This window comes from Diorhabda carinulata, chromosome 2 (assembly GCF_026250575.1).
Source record: "Diorhabda carinulata isolate Delta chromosome 2, icDioCari1.1, whole genome shotgun sequence".
Lineage (NCBI taxonomy): Eukaryota > Metazoa > Arthropoda > Insecta > Coleoptera > Chrysomelidae > Diorhabda > Diorhabda carinulata.
The window spans coordinates 4577329-4594811 of NC_079461.1; the positions used below are offsets into that span (position 1 = coordinate 4577329).

General features: G+C 30.0%; 3 protein-coding genes across 6 annotated transcripts; 2 read left to right on the forward strand and 1 right to left on the reverse strand.

Moving 5' to 3' along the window:
• The first annotated feature begins 831 nt into the window (after positions 1-831).
• Positions 832-5169, forward strand: LOC130890869 (uncharacterized). Of its 2 annotated transcripts, none has more exons than XM_057795260.1 (6): positions 832-1310; positions 1364-1392; positions 1488-1530; positions 1598-1692; positions 1766-1921; positions 2128-5169. In XM_057795260.1, exons 1-6 carry the CDS (start codon positions 1191-1193, stop codon positions 2390-2392), a joined length of 708 nt encoding a protein of 235 aa, XP_057651243.1. In that variant the 5' UTR covers positions 832-1190; the 3' UTR covers positions 2393-5169. The 2 variants fall into 2 exon arrangements, with proteins under 2 accessions (XP_057651243.1, XP_057651245.1); XM_057795262.1 differs by having other exon boundaries at positions 1491-1530.
• LOC130890872 (EEF1A lysine methyltransferase 1) lies at positions 5168-6171 on the reverse strand. 2 transcript variants are annotated; one of them, XM_057795266.1, is made up of 4 exons: positions 5958-6171; positions 5754-5904; positions 5493-5702; positions 5168-5428 (listed from the first exon to the last, which is right to left on the reverse strand). In XM_057795266.1, exons 1-4 carry the CDS (start codon positions 6105-6107, stop codon positions 5358-5360), a joined length of 582 nt encoding a protein of 193 aa, XP_057651249.1. In that variant the 5' UTR covers positions 6108-6171; the 3' UTR covers positions 5168-5357. The 2 variants fall into 2 exon arrangements, with proteins under 2 accessions (XP_057651249.1, XP_057651248.1); XM_057795265.1 differs by having other exon boundaries at positions 5168-5335; positions 5958-6170.
• Positions 6172-6359: 188 nt separating this feature from the next.
• LOC130890857 (DDB1- and CUL4-associated factor 6-like) lies at positions 6360-14538 on the forward strand. 2 transcript variants are annotated; one of them, XM_057795244.1, is made up of 11 exons: positions 6360-6697; positions 6779-7051; positions 8215-8371; positions 8425-8585; positions 8640-8791; positions 8846-9032; positions 9146-9380; positions 9593-9881; positions 10131-10270; positions 10326-10578; positions 11281-14538. In XM_057795244.1, the coding sequence occupies exons 1-11, from the start codon at positions 6613-6615 to the stop codon at positions 11440-11442; spliced, it is 2094 nt and encodes a 697-aa protein (XP_057651227.1). In that variant the 5' UTR covers positions 6360-6612; the 3' UTR covers positions 11443-14538. The 2 variants fall into 2 exon arrangements, with proteins under 2 accessions (XP_057651227.1, XP_057651226.1); XM_057795243.1 differs by having other exon boundaries at positions 6364-6697; positions 8425-8791.
• Positions 14539-17483: the final 2945 nt, after the last annotated feature.

Sequence of the window (17483 nt, forward strand, 5' to 3'; positions counted from 1 at the left end):
GCCTGGGGAGCGAGGGTGCGCAAAGCGTACCGGCAGAAGCCAGAAGGCCGGCGACTGCCTGGGGGACCGCGCAAACGACGAGCGTTGGACCGTGATGACGGGAGGAATGTGGTGGAAGAGGCCAAGGCTCTCTGAGGGCCGTAGTGCCAGTGGATGATGAAACTTCATATTGAAAAACTTGCTTAACTATTATTCATAAAGCAGAACCCCCATTTAACCCAATAAACCCATAAATTCTGAAACAGTAAACAATTTTTTCACTGAAATTAATGCTGAGAAGTCACTATAATCTTGTAATCCAACTTTTCGCCCCCTATTGAAGAAAGATAATTACAACTCATCACAAATCAGCCTTATTTGGATCGTCTGTGACAATGTTATTTGTTTCGGCCAAATTGGCGCCATCTAGGGATTCGTAGTAGCATCATGTTTTTTTTCTTCTAATTTCATCTGATTGTTCACTGACTTCTCGCCTATTTATACAAAACGAATTTCTAGATCATTCGGATTCTAGAATGTAAACAAACAAAAAGAAATTGATTCTATATAAATGGCCATAACATACTGTAAATAAGGGATTTTATTTAACAATCTTCATTACAAAATCTTAAAATTGAATCAAATATATCAGACTCTGACACTGATTTATTTAAAAATATAAATATATCGAGAATTCGATGTACAGAAGTTAAAATAGCATCAATATGAAAATGGATAAAGACAAGTAAGCAGAAAAAATTACACCTCGGATTTTGAACAGGTAACTAAAAAAATTAACTGGAGGTTGTAGCTGACTTTTACTATTGGTAGAGACCATTTTTAAAAAGAAGCAGAAAATTAATGACAGTTAAAATGATTATCATCCAAACAAAAATTACCATTTATTGAATTGAATTAATATACATGAATCATAAATATAGTAGTTTATTTAACTCAGACCAATTTATATACTAATAATTATACATTTAACACTCGATTCATAAATAATCATAGGATTTTATTTGAAAACCTTCATTCGAAAACTAATAAATCTTTTCAAATCACATTCGATATAACCAATTTTTGATATTATTTTCCATTTTTTTTAAACTAAACGTTGTTTCTCCGATACGGCAATCACGGATTCATATACATTTATAAAGCCCTATGGGGGTTGATATTAACGCAGTCCCTTCAGGACTGCTACAACAATGGGAAATTGTTTCAACAGCTGTCTGCCTCATCAATCTAGTGCTGCAAGAACTTTACGAAATTTTAACATACTTGATAATGAAAGTACCGCCGTTGATTTCGCTTTTCTCGTTGAAGAAGTGAGTAATTTAGAAAAATATATTCCAAAATTAAATACATAATATTTTTACAGAATACGTCCACCGCAAATACGTCAAAGAGGTAATTTTCACATTTTTCATTTATTAACACAAACAGTGATTGCTTATTCATATATTAACTTTTAATGTTAATTTTTTCATGCGTCTTCAAATCAGAAGTTTTCTGTCTCGATTATTTAAAAAGAGATCAAATAAAAAGGTAATTTTACAACCGCAATTATCATTAATAAACAAAATTTCTTAATACTGTTTCATAATTTTGACAGAGACCAGTACTTCAATTGGTTGATGGTTTACGTAATGCTCAGATTTCTTCAGGCTACAGTAGGCTTTCAGAATCTCAGAGACTCCCATCTACAGGGTAAATTTTCTCATTAACCACATTATAAATGTTATTTCTCGAAGCAGATTATTATACTTTCTGTTTTTAACAGATCTTGTACCAGTAGAGATATACAGTTACAATATCTTGATGCAAGAGCTTTGTTACAAAGAACTGCAACCTCTACACCTGCTAGCAGTTTAGATTTGGAATGGGAACATGAAACTTTACCAATTTCTTTGATTCATGATCCTTCTGGTAGTTCATGGTAAGTGTTAATGTTCAAAAGTTTAATTTTTGTTAATTTATAAGTCTACAGCTCAAAAAAACAAGTTAATTACTCATAATGTCGTGAAAATTTCAGTATTTTATAATTTCATCAACATGTAACTTTTATATGAATTTGTTAAAAAATATGATCAAATTCCTTATACCAACTGAATAAACATATTTATTGACTTGTTTTCTATTAAGGACTGCACTTCCGGAAGACCTATCATGTTGTCCGACTACATCTAACACCCACAATTCAGAGATAAATGCAAACCCCAGTGATTCAGATTGGTCACGGGTTTCATCTGCCAATTCTCTTGAATGGGACAATGTCCATAATTCTATTCAAGCTGGTAGTAGTCCTCCCCTATCGGAATTGGATACAGATACGCAATTTCTTTTAGGTGAGATCGAGAGATTGACCAATAAGACTTTAGAAGAAACGGGCAAGGAATTGTTCAGCTGATTCTAAACATTTAAATGCGTACATTTCTATCTGCGAATTGCTGCTTTAACAAATAAGAGATGTGAGGTTTTTTTAATCTCACAAACAGATAATTTCAAATAATTTCTACCTCATTTATTTTTATATAGTATTTAACTGATAATTTACCTCCGGAGATTTATTTTACAAATTATTTCAGACTCAAATTATCTAACATTATTATTCTGTCAGATTTCTGCTGACTCCTTTGAGTCATGTAGTGGCTCTCTTTCATTTTTATTAAATTCTTTTTGAGAACAGGACCGTACTGGTTAGAATTTTATATTTTTTTCGTTTCCTGCTGTAAAATCAAATGAAAATATTTTTATATTTTGTTTCAAATATCTACTTATGCATTATCATTTGAAATGTTGTAATATTATAAAAACCTAATATCTCTGAATATAAAAAAAAATAATATAGATATGAATGTAATATCAATTTTACACATATTTTATACTTATGCAATGTGTGAATGGGCCTATACAGCTAGATAATAATTTATACTTGAATTAAGATTATAACTTATATATTTATATATTATGGAGAAAGCTATACCAGACATACGAGGTGTAATAAAAAAATACTCCCCTAATTCTTCAATGAGTTTCATCCTACTATTATTTTTTTTTCACTTTTTACCATCTTTAAAGGCTTCGACCCAGGTCTATACCTCCTTTGGTGACAGCTGGGAGACTTTATTCATACTTAGACCTAAATACCATTTGAACGATTTGTTTTGTATTGAAATTAGGTTGAAATTAGGAAATTAGTTCTTATGTTTGTCATATATATATATATATATATGACATATATATATTTGGGTAAAAACTGAATCATTCCATACATGAAATTGTTTTTATTCTTCAATCGAAACAAACTGGTATAGCTATATAAAGAATTATATGAATTTGTGATAAATATTTAGAATAATTAGAAAGTTGATGAGATTGAAATAATTTATTCCAGTATTAACCTTTTGGTTACTAATCCTTACAAGATTTTATAAAATATTTTAATGAATAGGCTTTCAGGATCTACATCGTTGCCACGTTGTAATTTTTATCCAACTGTGGACATTCAAACAGTAAAAAACAACTTTCACTGTTACTGTTTACCCCACGGCCGTCATTTTGACGTAGATCAGTTGTTTTCTTAGATTACTTAATTATATTTATTCTAAATAATGAAAATATTTTTGTGTCTATGCTCTGCTAAAGCTATCAATGAAACTGTTGGTTCCAAAAAATTTTATGATTCAGTGTAATGTTTATAAAATTTTGTATGGGTTAATTTGTGTACTGTCAGTTATTCTTCGTTAGGTGACTTCCGAAATACTGTTAAATCTGTCAAATAACTCGTTATGATATCAAAAAGTATGTATATAAATGTTGTCAAATCAAATTTCAAAAGGTTAAAGATGAAAAATTGACAGTAATGTATCTTTAATTTAGAATATTCTAAGAATTGATGCGAGAACGTGAGGTATATAAAACTGATTGCTATAGGATGTAGTTTCATATATTTTTAAAAGAATTGTTTATATTTCGTATCAGTTTTTGGAATACAGATTCACGTAGTGTCTTTACATTTATAATTTGGAAAAATTATTTGTTTCTATGTAAAAGTTTTGGAAGACTGTTTATACTCATTTCATATACAGATTGTTTCAAAAAATGGTTTATTTATATAGATATCGTTGGAAAATTCTGTATATTCATCTTCTAGATTAACAACATTCACAGAAGTTGGTAATTGACTAGATACAAATATTAATTATATATTTATTTCTCAACCATAATGCTTTTTTAAGTGATATTTAATTGAAAATAAAATGTATGTGCCTTTAAATTTATCTGAGACATTTGTAGTGAAAAAAGAATATATTAAATTTTTAAGTCTTCAGTTTATGTACTAATTATTGTCGTTCGAGCTAATCCGGCCCTACACTTTATTTATATTGCCTCTGGTGTAAATTATCGCAACTAGAAATATACATTACATACAGTTTTGAAAACATTAAGGGTTGTGGTATTTTAAACCTTTTTTTCGTACAAATCAATGTAATTCTAAAGTACTTGATGAATAATCTTACTAATACATACAGTGAAAAGTTAGTGTTTTAAAACTGGTATGGCATGGCCGGACTCTTCTCATGATAATCAACATAATAATTATTGTTTCCCATAATTGTATCTAGTTGATGCTTTCTTTTTCATCCATCAAATTAGTATTGATGTCTAGGGAGAAAAATATTAGACTTTAATTAATATATAGATGAATATAACTAGTTCCACCCAGAAGTGGTTGTGTTTTTTAATATCAGTTTTGTTTAAAGAAAGGGTATAGACGACACGATAATGGGTAGATAATTTGTTCTAGATTCCCACACCAAAGATTGTATATACACTATTTGTAGCATTGAGATATTTTTGTGAGGGGTAGATAAAAATTTTAATTGGGAAGGTTAACTCGTTAATAGATCGGTTATAAGGGTTTTCAATTTTCTCATCTACCATATTTTTATCATTAAATCACAAGTAATTGTACCAATGTCTAAAGTATTTGTAATAGGTATGGCAACTTAACATTACTTAATATTTATACATATTACAAACTTTTAATCAAACTTTAATTGACGCATACCCTTTGTTGCAACTTTATTATATTGTTAATTGCTAGATTCGAATTTTCAATATTTTTTATAAATACAAATACATTTCGTGCTACACATATCATTGAAATAAAACTAAAAAGTATATTGTTTTATTTTTGAATCCTTTTATTTCAGCTACTACAAAAATGGTTCTATATCAAAATTTGAATAACATGAGAATTCATTTGCTAAATTGTTTTTATGCTTGGGTTCAAATTTATTTTTCTTTAGATTTAAAAGTCTTTTAGTCATATCTTCCATAATAGAACCTAAAAGCGTTTTTAATGTATACTAAGCTGCAAAGGCCATTTTGGAAGGCACTTTCTGGACCTGGCTCATGAATGTGTCCTCCACAATGGCCCCTGCACATTAATAAGTCTGTTTTTTTTTCACATATATTAATTTAAAATTAATATCCAATCATACCTGTACACAGAACTATTTTATTTTTAGTCAAAAATTTGATGGTAACTGCAGTTTTTGTAAGACATTCATCAGATAAAAAAGGTGGATCTGCTAGTACTAGATCATAATAATTCGATTTTTCTCTAGGTATACTTAAAGGTGATTTGTAATCATAGAATATATAATCATTTCCATAAGCTGAGAATCTTCTGTCATATTCAAAAAGTGTAACTAAAATAAACAGACTTTCAATTCGGGACATATTTTAATTCTACAGCTTACTTTCACAATCTTTTTCTGCTACCTGTTTCATTTTTTTATATAATGATGGACATGACACTAACGCTATCTTCCCGGAATGATGTACCGCATTTAGTGCAATTTTTACCAAAATATCTATCGTATTATCGTCATACCAAAACTGACTTAATTGCTGGAAATAAAATTCATAAATTCTCTTTTTTCACCGCCATTGATTGTTATTACCCAATCTTCTTGAAAAGAAACTATTTCAATATCAGTTATGTTAGAAGTATTTTCTCTTTCCTCTTGTTCTTTATAAAATTCTTGTAAAGCTGCGAACGTTTCAGCGGATAATTGAGGTACATCGTTGTCGTTGCTTTCAGATTCTGACATTTTTGTATAGTAAGGTTATATTGGATTCAAAAACCATGTGTTTAAAATATATATTTTATCTCTGTTCCATCCAAGTAAAATAGCATATACCAACTCTGTTCGTCGCACTTTTGATACAATCAGCTGTTATTTTTTTCTGTCATATTTAATTTGTTCGTTTCCGATTGAGATCTATTATAATCAATCACCTTTGCTATAGTTAAAAAGAGATAAAAGCTGAATAAAGAGCGTAATTAATCATAAAACACATCTAGTCAGTTGTTTACCGTCAATGTCACATGTCACTATTACTGATAGGTTTGTAGGGTAACTACTTTGGTCTATTTGTTCAGTTTTTATTAAATTTTGTTCTAGTTCTATCAATATGAGATTTTATTTAGTTAAAATTAAATTTCGTAATCATTTTTTCGATTACTTTCACTAGGTTGGCGTAAATGAAGTTAAAATTGTTTAAAAAAGCATATATGTAAAATTTAGCTATTTTTAAACAGTGTAAGTGAGCACAATGCATTCAAATTACAAATCTGTCTTCAGAGATATTTACAATAGACAATATAGTTATAAAAATAATTTGTATAGAACGGCAAAAGGTAAGTTGTTTATTATAAATAATTTAGAAACATTCATATGTCACAATAATTACGACCTCATGCAAATAAACTCAATTTTAGATGATGAAAGTCTTCTTCAAAGATTAGGGCTACTTAAAAAATTGCAAATTCATCACGGCTGTGTTAATACTATTTGTTGGAATGACACTGGGGAATATATTCTTTCTGGTTCTGATGATCAATGTCTAGTCATAACAAATGGACATAATTATGATGTCTTAGGAAAATACACTACCAGCCACCATGCTAATATTTTTAGTGCAAAATTTCTTCCACATACGAACGATAAACAAATTGTATCTTGTTCAGGGGATGGAATTATTATCCATACAGGTGAGATTATGATAGTTTGAGAAAAACTTCCATATTGAGCAGAGTTGGTTTGAGTTGCCCTCTTGCTATTATAAACAGCTCATTAGGGGACTTAAGGGTCAATCAAGTCCTAACAGATAAATAAATTTATATAATTTTGGAAATATCGCTTTAAACTATAGTACAGTTTCGTAATAGCCAACAATAGTTGCTTTCCAATTACACAATTTGAACACATAATTGTGCAAAACTTTAAATGCTTGTTACAAATTGTCATATTTGACATCTGTGTGTTTTCCCTTTGGCCCTCAAGTACTAGATAAATGATTTTTTTTATGTAAAAAGCTAACACAAGAGGATGAACCCTATACACTCTAGTAGTACCTGCCGCGTGGAGATGCCTGTAGATATTAATTTTAAACTTATGTAGGTTAGGGAAAGACTTGCCTTGGTAGCTGATTCCACAGCCTTGCATTTCTCCAAAGGAAGGATTCCTGATAAAATTGACGTTTTGGGCATCTGCAAGTGAACTCTGTATTAATGAGTCACATTTTTGTATTAAGTAGGTCTTGCAAAAACTACTCTGGGTGGACAACTCCCAAGAGCATTTGCCGTGGTAGTATCAATATAACAGAGTCAGGTTGGTGTCCTTCTTCTATGTTCTAAGCTTCATGAGCTTCAATATTGCACATTAAACACAAAATTTAGAATTGAAGTTATTTATGCATTTATTTAGATTTACATTTGTGTTTTTGAAATGGGATCATATACTGGACCGCTTAAAACAATTTAATTTAGGATGCAGATACAAATACAAAATATGCCTTATTACTCAATAAAGAAGACTAAAAAAGAACCTGAGAAGATAATCTACAGTAAAAAGTGTAGTTGCAAAGAAGTAATTCTATAGTATTCATATTTTATATTCAATTAATTGAATATGTGGTATGTTTTCAACTTTGTCAACCGACATGAAGCTCACTGATGTTTGTTCCAATTGATTCTTGGGGGCTGAACTAATTAGCATCTAGCTCAAGGTTTTCTTGAACAAAATGATTAATAAATTGGAAAACAATTATTGTATCAAGTTTACAACTGAAAGTGATGCAATTTCAATTCTGAATTTTCACCTCATAAATTGATTATGTGTAGAAGTATTGATTTTTATTTAAATTATGTTGAAGATTTATCTAGGACAGAAGAAACATATGATAATATATTTAATTGCCATGCTGGAACCACTACTTATGAAGTAATCACTGTCCCAAATGAACCATATTCATTTCTAAGTTGTGGTGAAGATGGTACTGTAAGATGTTTTGATTTGAGAAGTAAAAGCAGGTTTGTATTTATCTCTCATAATCAGAAAATGTTCAAACCATAAAGTATTTTAGCTGTCATAAACCTAGATGTAAGGATGGTACAATAATATCCTGTCTAAGAGCAGTTACAGCTTTAGCTCTTAGTCCTACTTCTTATTACCATTTAGCTATCGGCTGTGCTGATTCATCTGTACAAATCTTTGACAGGAGATACATTAACACTAAAATTGGAGGTATGTATGTGTGTACTACAAATTGTCGTGTAGTGAATGATCTTGTATTTTTAGGGCAACATCAGGGACAACCGTTTTGTACATTTGTTGCTCCCCATTTTGAAAATGACAGACATTACAGAATAACGTCATTAAGTTACAGCAGAGACGGACAGGATATGCTCGTCAGTTATTCATCAGATTATCTCTATTTATTTAATGTTATGGTAAATAATTATCTTCATGTATCGAATACTCTTCCCATATTCTCTTTATTTCAGGAAAGTAGTACTATTCAGCTTAAAAAACCCTTCCAGAAATCTTCGCATTGGGATAAAATTAAAGCTATGACAGGTAAAAGGGAAAGATTATCTCCTATACCTGTCAGGAGGTTGAGGTTGCGAGGTGATTGGTCAGATACTGGTCCAGATGCTCGACCAGAGAGAGACAACAGCTCTTCATCCGCTAGTAAGTTAATCAATACATAACCTAGAGTTACAGTTGGTCATCCCTATTTTTATATAAATGTGATACATCTATGTGGTTATGAACCTAATTATTGATGTTTGATATAATTTAAGATCTCGGTCAGGCAAGACCACAACTACAAGCAACTCTTATGCAACGTATGACAGATGTATTATCTCGTATGCTGAACGATCCGATGACTAGGGCAGCGCTTAGTGCCGGTGGAGAAGATTCCGTGGATGCAGACGATAACGCCCAAAGAATATTAGATAATAGAAACAATAGTCAATCAGAAGAAGCTTCTGGTAATAGTAGCATGGAAACGGAACAAACAGGACCCGAACAGAGGTAGTTGGAATAAAAAATTTTTGGTGATGAGTTTGTAAGTTTATTGATGATATAATCAGTACTAACTCTGGCCCTATTTTTAATTTTGGGTGATTAATATAAAAATCTGGTAGAACGGTATTAGCATAATTAAAAAAATTCATTTTTATAAAAAAAAATAAAGTAAGATATATTTCAAGAGATAAAATATTTAATGTACTTTTCGAACACAGCTCAGATCGTCCTACGTCTCAGATAAATTCATTAAATTCGGAAGGTATACGATGCGGACCAACTAGTCACCTTCACTGTCATCTGATAGCCTTAAGGAATCTTCGGGAAGGTTTCATTGAACAACACGGTGCTGAACCTTCGGTTAGTTTCAGATATTCACAACAGAGTACCTCAAATTCAACGATTAGTCTTCGAGTTAGTAATAGAAACAACGCCAACGAATCGGCAACAGTGCCTTCTACTTCAGAACGAGAGGTTTGGGGGGAAAATCAAAGAGCCGAAGAAACGGTAAGTAACGCCATATTTTTATTATTCAATTTTTTGTTCGAAAATAGTCTTGAATGATAGGTACAGGATTAATCTAAGTAAAAGAATAAAAAAAATATTAAAACATATTGTAGATACACATAAAAATTTCTGAATAAATTTGAGTGATAAAAACACTACTGGAATCAGCTATTAAAGTGATATTGTGATCAGTATACAATCAATGAGAATTTAATTTTTATACATTATTACATTCATTTTTCTTTTCAGAATGCTGACGTTGATCTAGATTATGATGATGTTGTTATAAGTGGAGATGAAACAGTCGAAGAAGAAGAGGAAGAACCTGAAAAACATCGTACCTACGAAGCGGAAATGAAAATGAAATATGTAGGTCACAGAAATTCACGGTAAACAAATAGATTACAGTGATTGAATTCCTTTTTAAAATATAAAATAATTTAGCACCATGATAAAAGAAGCGACTTTCTGGGGGGACGATTACGTAATGTCAGGATCGGATTGTGGTCATGTTTTCATATGGAATCGTCACACGGCAGATCTCAAAATGCTCCTCCAAGCCGATCAACACGTTGTGAATTGTCTCCAACCTCATCCTACTCTACCTTTACTTGCTACTAGCGGTATAGATCACGATGTTAAACTGTGGGCTCCTATTCGTGAAGAATCTTGCTTCGATGAAAAATCAGCCGGGGATGTAAGTATATATCAAACAGTCCACAATAAATCCTTGAATTTGGACATTTCTTCATGTATTCGGTTAAATAGGAGGATTTATTTGAATAAAATGCATCAGAATTGGTAGCTAAATTACAAGGTGTGATAAAAAATATGTTGAATCAATTTTTATAGTAATAATTACAGGATTAATATCTTTATCAACTGATACGTTTCATACTCTCATATATTGAGACCAGGGATGTGATATTTAACAACTGCAATTACCGCATGAATTATTATAAAAAATGTTTGACGGTTGTTTATTTAGGTAAATAATTATGAACTTCTAGTTTTTTTCATTTATTGCATAGATATTGCTATTTATTTGAAATCGATTAATTTATTTGAACAGTTTATTAAAAATAAGTTTGACTAGGAATAATCGGAACATCCTGCTATCTTAGAAACAGATGAAAAATGATTATTTTAAAGTTTAGTGAAGACTGTGCAAAGCATTCTGGCAGATGATTTGCAAATGACAAACTGTTTCGAAAATAAAATTTTTGCTAAGAAACAGGAACGATTTAAAACAATTTCTGGCAGTGAGAAAGCCAAGGAAAAGCATAAGAAAATTATTCAGAAATAAAAATCTTTCAAAAATGCTTCCAGTAATGGATTGCATTGTATTTTCGGATAAAACCTCGTATACTCATTTACTAATCAAGTTTTTTGTGTTCAGTTGATAAATAGGAACGCAATCATGTTGGAAGAAACTAGGGATACTATAACCGTCCCAGCTGCTTTTATGATTCGAATGTTAGCTTGTTTGAATCAAATCCGTAGAGGAGCTAGAGCTAACCGAACGTCCAGAAGAAGAGAAGAAGATCAAGACGACTCATAATATATCTCTATTGAACTATCTAGATTATTTAATAATGGATAATGTTTTACGAAATCTTTTAATTTGAATATTGTCAAATTCCGAAGTTCATTATAATTTTGATAACTTGATTTTGTGTACACCAACATAGTACAAATAGAGCAGCATCTAAAAAAGGTTAGAATACTTGAAATTCGACGTTTTTTTTTTTCGTAAAACAGTTCCAAAAAGTAGAAGTGAAATAGAAGAAAAACTAAAAGTTGATTCTCACTATACGTTCCATTTATTGATTTCTTCGTTGAAACAAAATAAAATCATCACTTTTGTAACATTCAGTATATATTGATAAAAAAATACCAGGTATAAATTTTTAGCGAACTACTGTAACTCAATTTTAAAATTCGATTTTCTAGAATACCTAAATTTTATTCACTAAATCGGTTTTATTGATTGTGACATTTTTATCCATTTTCTATTTATATGAAAGGTTTCTTAAAAAAGTTATCACAAAATCAAAGTAAAAATTTTGGAATATATTTGAAAAACTAGTAAGGAAAAAATTCGTAAAATGTCTAATGTTAAATTAAATTAAAATACAACGTTGCCAAGCTGGTTTATTTTACTAAAAACACCAGGAAGTTAAATTTGAGAGACCATTCCATATCAGGAATACTTAAATTGAACACTAGGTATATACATTATAGAAATTTGAAATTTAATATAAAAAATAAACTTATTTCGAGCATATATTTCATACATCGGTATGAACAAACAAAATTTTATTTAAAATATTTCTACTACATCAACATTGGTCCTTCTAGCCGGGTATAAACTAAAAGTATATGGAATGTATATTGTTGGTATAGTGACGAATATAAAGCACGTCTAGTGAGAATCAAACAAAAAAACAAAGGATACTTTGATATTTTAATCTTTCTATATGTAAAAAAGTTGAAACTGATTTTAGAAAAAAATGTATTTGTAATTTTGAGCAGCAACCTTTCGCATCTATCCAATCAACAGCTAGCTGAAAGTGAAAGGTAAGGTAAGTTGAAAAATAACATATAAAAATTCAAATAAAGTCCATTTTTTCACGATTGACAGTTACACTGCTCCACAGAATTGTGTTTTCATATTTCTATTGCTATTTAATGTCGTTTGTAAGCATTTGAACAATTACAGCTGCTATCTTTTGATTCAAGCGAATAATAAACCACTTGTTTCGAAAAAAATAATTCTTATAATAATTCAATAAGTGAAAAAAAAATCTATTATATGAGAGTATTTTTCACCCATTTACTTGTGTCTATTCAGAATTTCACTCAATAGCATGTTTTTGGTAGATATTTCTCAACATATAAAGCAGATTTGCCCTTTTTTGTGTTGTGTCGTTTGCATAGCAACTAGCAACCCTAATATATGGAATAATTATGGTTAACACTCAGTGAATATGAATTTTTTTATTCATGTCCTTAGGAAAGTGCCCTTGCTGACTTTATACTATCCTCTTGTTAATGTTTTACATTTTTCGTTTATTTGTCCCTATCGAAAACAATGAGTACACATTAAACTTTTTTACATAAAAAGATTGATGTTCGTTGGTTCAAACTGTAGATATTTATTTTTAAAATTAATTTCGTGGAATGTTCGACTGGAGGCAAACATATATTGTTGATATATTTATTTTTGACTAATTTATTTTTAATAAACAGAAATATGTCATTTACCAGGTACTAAAAAAAGTATGAAAGAAATAAGTAATTGGACGTTTATTTGCAAAATAAGCGTCAATGTATCCTATTACTTATGATCCGATGAAAATATTTGTCCTCCATACCAAAGTGACAGAAATTTCAACTTGTTTTACAATTTTAGTTCTAAAGTTCTGCCATGTTCATCTTCAGGTTGAAATCTTTCAAAATAACTCTCATTTAAGTTAAACCACAGTCTCAATTTGTCATTTAGAACGTGGCATTCTCATTTACACAAATATAATTTTTTTGACCGTACTTCAATTTAAATTATAGAAAATTGGTCCTACATTTACTGTAGTGCTAAAAATGTATGCAAGGATTATTAATTGAACATGATTTTCATGCTGAATCTCTGTCCCCCTTACTAAAATAACTGAAATTTCAATGAGTATATTCAATTACCCAATTATACAATCTTAGATCGAAATCTTTCGAAACAACTCTTAAATAAGTTGAACACGTGTCTCATTCTGTTTTATTGTCTCATCATTCCTATTATCTTATTTTTATCTGGTATTTTCATTTAGAAATGTATTTTTTGTTACTTAATTAAAAAAAATTATTGATACTAAAACAGTCAGTACATTTTATGTAATTGTGTAACCCTTCCTAATAATTTCTCTATTTCATTGTGGAATAGGCATTTAAACATGCTATTATATCAAATTCGAAAAAAATGTCCATCAAGTCAATAAACTGAATCTAGTCTTTCCATTTCTAGTTGAAAATCAAGTTCGTGTCAGAATCTTTTGAAACAACTCTGGTGTAAATAGAACTGTCGAAGCTTGAAATTCAATCTGTTTATTGTTATATTTTCTTAACTTTCTCATTCAAACTAAAACTTTTATGAAAAACTTTTTCCATAGAGTCAAGTTATGATTTTTCTACTATCAAAACAAATCCATTATTTGATATATAATTTGAGCTACATCAGTAAGTTACAATTGTTTTAGTTGTCTTCATGCTTTGTAGTAAACTGAAATACCACCCAAAATTTTATTTCAATGAACAGCTGATCGTTAAAAATATGTTAGGCAGTTGTAATCTATTAAAACACCACATTTGTCCAAATTTAAATTAAATTAAATTTATTAAAAAAATATATAACTTACAGTTTCATTAATTTCACATAAAAAACTTGTAAAAATTGATACTTTTACTGATCTCCTTGTATAAATTTTTGTTTGTCTCCAACATATAATGTATTATGAAAATATTAGTATTAAGTTGATATTGATTGTGTTGAATTAATCGGGAATGTTATTGTGTAATTCATGTTACCAATTAATGTAAGTTACTGTGATTTAACTCAATTTTACATTTACTTTGTAATTTGACAAGGCAAATAAATTTTTAAAAGATAGTTTGGTTTTATTCACATCCAAGTGTCCAAACAACTAAAAACTGAACAATTCTTGATTGGGAAAAATAATATCGAATTCGTTGAAACTTCCATAAGAAAAAAAGGCAATGGTAATATTACTTAAAATACCCCTAAAAGGGCTTGAATGGAAACCTTAAAGTTATGTTCAAAGAATTTCGAACAAATTAGAAATTTGACACAAGAAAAGCTCTTATGAAAAAAATAATCTCAATAAGACTGAAACTTCCACAAGACAAGAACGCAATGTTGAGAATATCACTTAAGATACACCCACAGAAAATATGCAAACTTAGTTTGAGGGAAACAACACTGTGGATTTTTGATGCCAGTGCCCTCTATGGTATGTGGCAGAACTAAACTATTTTCGCGGTTTATTTAAATTCACAACACTGGATTCTTATTCATTTCCACCCAGTTCCAATTTTGCAGTTTCCTCAATTCATGATAAAAAATTAGTACACATGATTATGATATCTCTTTTAAGATGAAAACTGACAAAATACAGATTTTTCTAACAAAGTGAAAAGTATAATATGTAAATAAATACTAAACAGAAATAAAACAATACTTTAGATGAACAAATAGCTCATCATTACAATTTAGTAGTGACATAACTGAACTATATCAATTTATAATAAATAAAAGGTAGAGACTTCTTTTAAACTTAAAAGGGGGACAAAAGTTTTATTCTGTATAGTGAATCATTTTGCTGTACCTTGTCTATGAATATTTCTTGACTGAGTTCAATGAATTCTTTCTTTACATTCTTTAAACTTTCATCAATACACTCAAATGTTTCAATTTATCACATCTTCTTCAATGTCTTTAACTGCTCTCTGTTATTCTTAAAACTGTTTTTCAGTTTAGATATTTTGCCTATTGTATTTCAGTGAACTTGGTACATTACCATTTCTCTAGGTGTTAAATTGTTCTGAATAGTTCCAACTACAGTCAAAAAATCCGATTTTTGTTTATCAAAACTATTAATTGCGTCTGTAACAACACCTGAAAACTCCAATGTCTCTTCTATAGGTGAATTGCCAATGTTACGGCTCGAACACTGGTAGTATCAACTTGATGCTCTTCTGTATTTACAGCATTTGAATGTTCTTGGCTTACTAGATATACAGTCATGAGCCTAGGCATAAATGTGATCTTCATAAATGGAAATAGACAATGTACGCAGATGAGAGTTAGGAAGAGATAGCTTTATATTTAAATTTGTTTTCTATTGAAATTTGTAAAAACACTCCAGAAAATGATTTTCTCTCAAGCGAGAATTTGATGTTGAGCATTGAATTTAAAAAATTCTTCCCATTTGGAACACACATTAGGAAAGCGTTTGGAACATTCAAACAAATGATTATTTATCTTGACAATTTACATATTTTCATTACACTAGCGCCACGATTGGTTAGTGACAGTAATGCTGAAATTGAGATGCAAGATGACTATGGAGGGTAGAGGTAAGGAGAACCATCTCTGTGCTACAGAAAGTGTTCATCAAATTCTTTACCTTAGGGCAGGCGCTACTATCGTATGAGTGTAAATTTTGAATAACGACTCTACAGTCATTTAAAATTTTTAACACTGCAAAATCAAATAAGACGGACGGAAGACTGAACTGAACGATCATATGATATCTCGTCCGACAAGAGCGCCATTCTGGTCAAATTATGAATTATAATTTACCGTCTACAAGCGGACAGTTTTTAAGCTGAAACCTTAAAGTTATGTTTAACGACTTTGTAATTTGACACAACAGTTATTGGTGAAAAATAAGGAAAAAAAAATTGAAACTTTCACAAGAAAGCGACCAGGCAACATTAAAGTTATGTTCAACGAATTTCAAACAAATTTGTAATCTGACAAAGCAAATAAATTTTCAAACAATATTTTAATTTTATTAATTTCCCATTGTAAAAGCCACAAAAATTTGACCAAAAACATTTTTTTGTTAGCAAAAAAGAAATTTTTCATAAAAGCTGAAACTTTTAACAAAAAAGCAACGTTAATAATATTACTTGAAATACCCCTGAAAGAGCTTGCACCTTAAATGTTATATTTAACAACTTTCCAACGAATAAGCTAACTTTTAGGATAAAATGGAGTTAAATTAATTATCATTTAAGGTCAATTTATATATGTTTAGACATGATTTCCACTTACGCATAAAAATACCAATTATATAATATATTTCACTAAAGAAAATTTCATCTGAAGCTGCATTCGCTAATTTGTCTCAAAACGTAAAATTGATTCCAAATTAGTAACGTTACTATTTCAATTTTTGTGAACTTAACCTTTCTAGTAGTAAACATACAAAGCATTTTTTCATATATTTTTGAAAAACATTATTATATTTTTTTATTTGACTTAATGATGGATTGCAATCGACCCGCCTTTAATATGGATAATTTTAGCTTTTTCTCCAAATTTTTAGAACGCATGGTTTTTGTATATTCGAGAAAACATGAAAAACTTCATCTTGCTTGTATTGTTTCATCGCGTTATTAATTTCTGTGCAACGACTTTATGTTTCAACAACAAAAGTGTTTTTTTTTCACATTATTGTCTTTAAACTAAAGAAGATAGTTGATTGCACGATCTAAGTAAGTCATTATAATAAATTGAATATTGCACAACGTAGTAAACTTCGGCGGCGAGCCGTGAACGCACGACAGCAGGGCTGGGTCATCGTAATTTGTTAGCCGCTAAAAAATGTAGATAAGTTACTTTCTTGCAAATATCCTTATTGGTTAGGTTAGGTTAGTCACCTGTCACCAATAATATCAAGGATTTTCGATTTTTCTATAGTGTAATTCAGTTTTCAATGTCACTATTCGGATTTTTAGACAATTTTATTTATTTATTGTTTTCATTCTCTTCCTCTCTCTCACTCGAACCGTTCACGTTATTTTTTC

What these genes read in the sequence shown, in the direction of transcription:
- LOC130890869 (XM_057795260.1), top strand. Translation starts at nt 1,191, where the DNA reads ATGGGAAATTGTTTCAACAGCTGTCTGCCTCATCAATCTAGTGCTGCA. An exon ending in ACCGCAAATACGTCAAAGAG is followed by an intron (nt 1,393 to 1,487) that starts GTAATTTTCACA and finishes TCTTCAAATCAG; the next exon opens with AAGTTTTCTGTCTCGATTAT. An exon ending in GATCCTTCTGGTAGTTCATG is followed by an intron (nt 1,922 to 2,127) that starts GTAAGTGTTAAT and finishes TTTTCTATTAAG; the next exon opens with GACTGCACTTCCGGAAGACC.
- LOC130890872 (XM_057795265.1), bottom strand. Translation starts at nt 6,107, where the DNA reads ATGTCAGAATCTGAAAGCAACGACAACGATGTACCTCAATTATCCGCT. An exon ending in TTTCTTTTCAAGAAGATTGG is followed by an intron (nt 5,905 to 5,957) that starts GTAATAACAATC and finishes TTTTATTTCCAG; the next exon opens with CAATTAAGTCAGTTTTGGTA. An exon ending in AGCAGAAAAAGATTGTGAAA is followed by an intron (nt 5,703 to 5,753) that starts GTAAGCTGTAGA and finishes TGTTTATTTTAG; the next exon opens with TTACACTTTTTGAATATGAC.
- LOC130890857 (XM_057795243.1), top strand. Translation starts at nt 6,613, where the DNA reads ATGCATTCAAATTACAAATCTGTCTTCAGAGATATTTACAATAGACAA. An exon ending in TTTGTATAGAACGGCAAAAG is followed by an intron (nt 6,698 to 6,778) that starts GTAAGTTGTTTA and finishes ACTCAATTTTAG; the next exon opens with ATGATGAAAGTCTTCTTCAA. An exon ending in TGGAATTATTATCCATACAG is followed by an intron (nt 7,052 to 8,214) that starts GTGAGATTATGA and finishes ATTATGTTGAAG; the next exon opens with ATTTATCTAGGACAGAAGAA.